Consider the following 2773-nt stretch of genomic DNA (forward strand, 5'->3'; position numbering starts at 1 on the left):
CACATTTGAATGAAAGCTTGAGAACAAATGAGAGTTGTGTGATGTGGTTGCTGTGCTGCATTCTGTTGGGGACTCTTTGTGGATTTCTGTGGATTTTTGATGTTTAGACACGAACTGTAGCTCATGTCTTGATAGTTATGTTGAATGTTGAGGCTCACCGTTGTGTTTTCTGCATCTGCTCTTCTGCAATTTTCTTTTTGATCAAGTTTCCACAGGAACAAGAAGGAGAGAATGTCTGAGCGCTGTGAGGAGAGGAGGCAGCCGTGTCACATAGTCTTTGTTTCATAATGTGTCTCTAATCAGGAAACTGAACTCCTGGCACAATAAAAAAAAAAGAAAAAAGTAACTAACGGCTGTGTATTAAATGAAAGGCTCACAGCTGGCAGGACAGATAACTAACTGGGCTACAGAGTCGAGAGCACGAAGTAGGCTAAGATACAGCCTGAAACCATGGCAACACGTTGCCATCATAATCCTGCAATATAACGGGAACTCAGCAGGTCTGTGGTCTCTGTGCTGTGTTTACACACTGATCACCCATCGCTTGGTCTCTGTTAGGCCACTGACATGTTGGCTCAGATCATTAAAAGATGGTGAACTGATTTATGTCTTTATGCTATGTACAGAGGAAGCTCTCTGGAGCGTAAGGTCCAATGAAATGTGTGTAAATGCGTTTTCCTGCTTTCATATGCATTTAAATCAGTCTAGTGGACAACACTCTTATTTAATTGGTTATTATAATGGTAATATGTACGTAAAAATATACATAAATAATATGGAAATCTCTCTATTTTTAATGCACAAAACCTACTCAAAGGAAAACTATCAATTTTACACATCAAAGTATGTTTACAGGTGTTGAAGCGTACTACTGTGTGTAAAAGAATTTGTATAAAGCTGTTTTGGCTCCAGAGGGAGCTGCAAAGTCTTATAACTTTCCTCAAGTGATGTCCCTAAAGAATCACTTCATTTACTTTATTTCCCTCTGGGAAATTGTTCAGTTACAGTTGCTCACAGACAAATTTAAGACATACTGTAAATAAGAGTAAATTAACATAGCTAGTGCAAAAATGAAAGTCAAGTAAAATAAGACTAAAAAGATTATGTAACGTATCAAGTTACCATTACCATTAGCTGATTCAGCATCTTTTTAGTCGAATATTTCCCGTAAATAGAAACATGGTTTTTATTTTCGGTCCTGAAAAACATGCAGGAGAAGTGGAGGTTCGTACTGCAGTCCTGAGTACTTTCTGCAAGTCTCATGGTTGCATATGGGCTCAACAACATCCATCAATACAGTACAGTACTTCAGCAAGGACCACTTTGTCAAAATAGATTAATTCATCTGCAGTTTGTATTTAATGGTATGGCCCTGTTCTGGGGCCTCCCCGCACTTCCACGTGCATACGTGAAAAGCATGAGACAGGGAGAGCACACCTCCCGGCCCTTCCATGTGCACTTATGGAAAGCCTTAAGCGGGGAGAGCAGCAGTGCAGGATCCCCATAGGGTGCAGAACAGAGCAGCATCAGTGACAGAGAAGCAACATTGATTAAGTCAGACAACATGAATTTAAAAGGAGGAGCTGGGGTGGAGGTGGGTTGCAAGCTCTAGGAGAGATGCAGCAAGGTAGGCTGGGAAAAGCAGTTTTAAATAGAGCGCTACTTGGAAATCCAATCAAAAGAGGGACTCCGCTGAGCCATCAGCTAGCGTCCTGGCTTTAGGAACTCTGAGCTATGAGCTGAGCTAATAGCCAAGCTCGACTCCGTGACCTGCCAGAACTTATGCTATGCTTCATAAGTGCCATTTGACATTAGGCTGGATTTAACACATGTACAAACATGTCTTTGAATGTCTCTGTGTCGTCCCGGCTGGGGTCAAAGGGCTGCAGACACAGCGTCATGAGTTGACACTGTATGTGGGTTGAGACTGAATATGAAGTGAACTTGAGAGGCGGCGAAATTGCAAATGAAGTCAAACCGCTGTCGAAAAACTGAGGTGAAAAGATGTTAATTGGAGATGAAAAATATCCCAAAGCTGTATTACTCCAAATGGGCCATGAGGGAGGTGTGTTAATGGTTGTGGGCTTTGTGTAAATGACACTCCTGAACTCACCCCCACCCCCTCCCCCTCCTGCAGGACTCTCCTCTGAAGGCCGTCCAGATGCTCTGGGTCAACCTCATCATGGACACTCTGGCGTCTCTTGCTCTGGCCACCGAGCCGCCCACCGAGTCTCTGCTGCTGCGCAGGCCGTACGGCCGCAACAAGCCTCTCATCTCCAGGACCATGATGAAGAACATCCTGGGCCACGCCGTGTACCAGCTCGTCATCATCTTCACACTGCTCTTCGCTGGTGAGTTTAACAACTACCAACATGCAAAGGGGGGAAAAAAATCCAACTGGAGAAACCAGACGGGTTATAATAATAATAATAATACTAAAAATAATAAATTTTATTTAAAATGTACTTTCCATCAATAGATCTCAAAGTGCTACAGGTAAAAAAGAGAAAATTAAAACAAAAAAAGAAAAAAGAAAAAAAGAAAATAAAGCTATTCTTCGAAGAGAGGCGAAAAAACATCTAAAGGGGACCAAAAGCTTTGCTAAAAAGTAATGTTTTAAGGCCTTTTTTAAAACCCTCAGTGGATTGAGGTGCCCTCAAGGTGTCAGGGAGGGCATTCCACAGACGTGGGGCAGCAGCACAAAATGCCCTATCTCCCGTTGTCCCATTGGTTCTGGGAATGTGGAGGAGGTTTGAGTGAGTGGAGCGAAGGG

At 42.9% G+C, this 2773-nt stretch overlaps 1 protein-coding gene and 1 long non-coding RNA gene across 2 annotated transcripts in view; one reads left to right on the forward strand and one right to left on the reverse strand.

Annotated features, from left to right (window-relative positions):
- The window catches only part of LOC116688592 (plasma membrane calcium-transporting ATPase 1-like), a 158283-nt gene that overhangs the window by 140023 nt on the left and 15487 nt on the right, over positions 1–2773 (forward strand). The window contains 1 exon segment of the mRNA XM_032514734.1: positions 2138–2351. Coding sequence (XP_032370625.1) covers positions 2138–2351 — 214 coding nt within the window.
- The window catches only part of LOC116688594 (uncharacterized), a 12169-nt gene that overhangs the window by 6302 nt on the left and 3094 nt on the right, over positions 1–2773 (reverse strand). The window contains exon 3 of the long non-coding RNA XR_004331810.1: positions 1248–1250. This is a non-coding gene — a long non-coding RNA (uncharacterized LOC116688594). The remainder of the gene's footprint in view (positions 1–1247; positions 1251–2773) is intronic.

Source organism: Etheostoma spectabile, chromosome 4 (assembly GCF_008692095.1).
Source record: "Etheostoma spectabile isolate EspeVRDwgs_2016 chromosome 4, UIUC_Espe_1.0, whole genome shotgun sequence".
Lineage (NCBI taxonomy): Eukaryota > Metazoa > Chordata > Actinopteri > Perciformes > Percidae > Etheostoma > Etheostoma spectabile.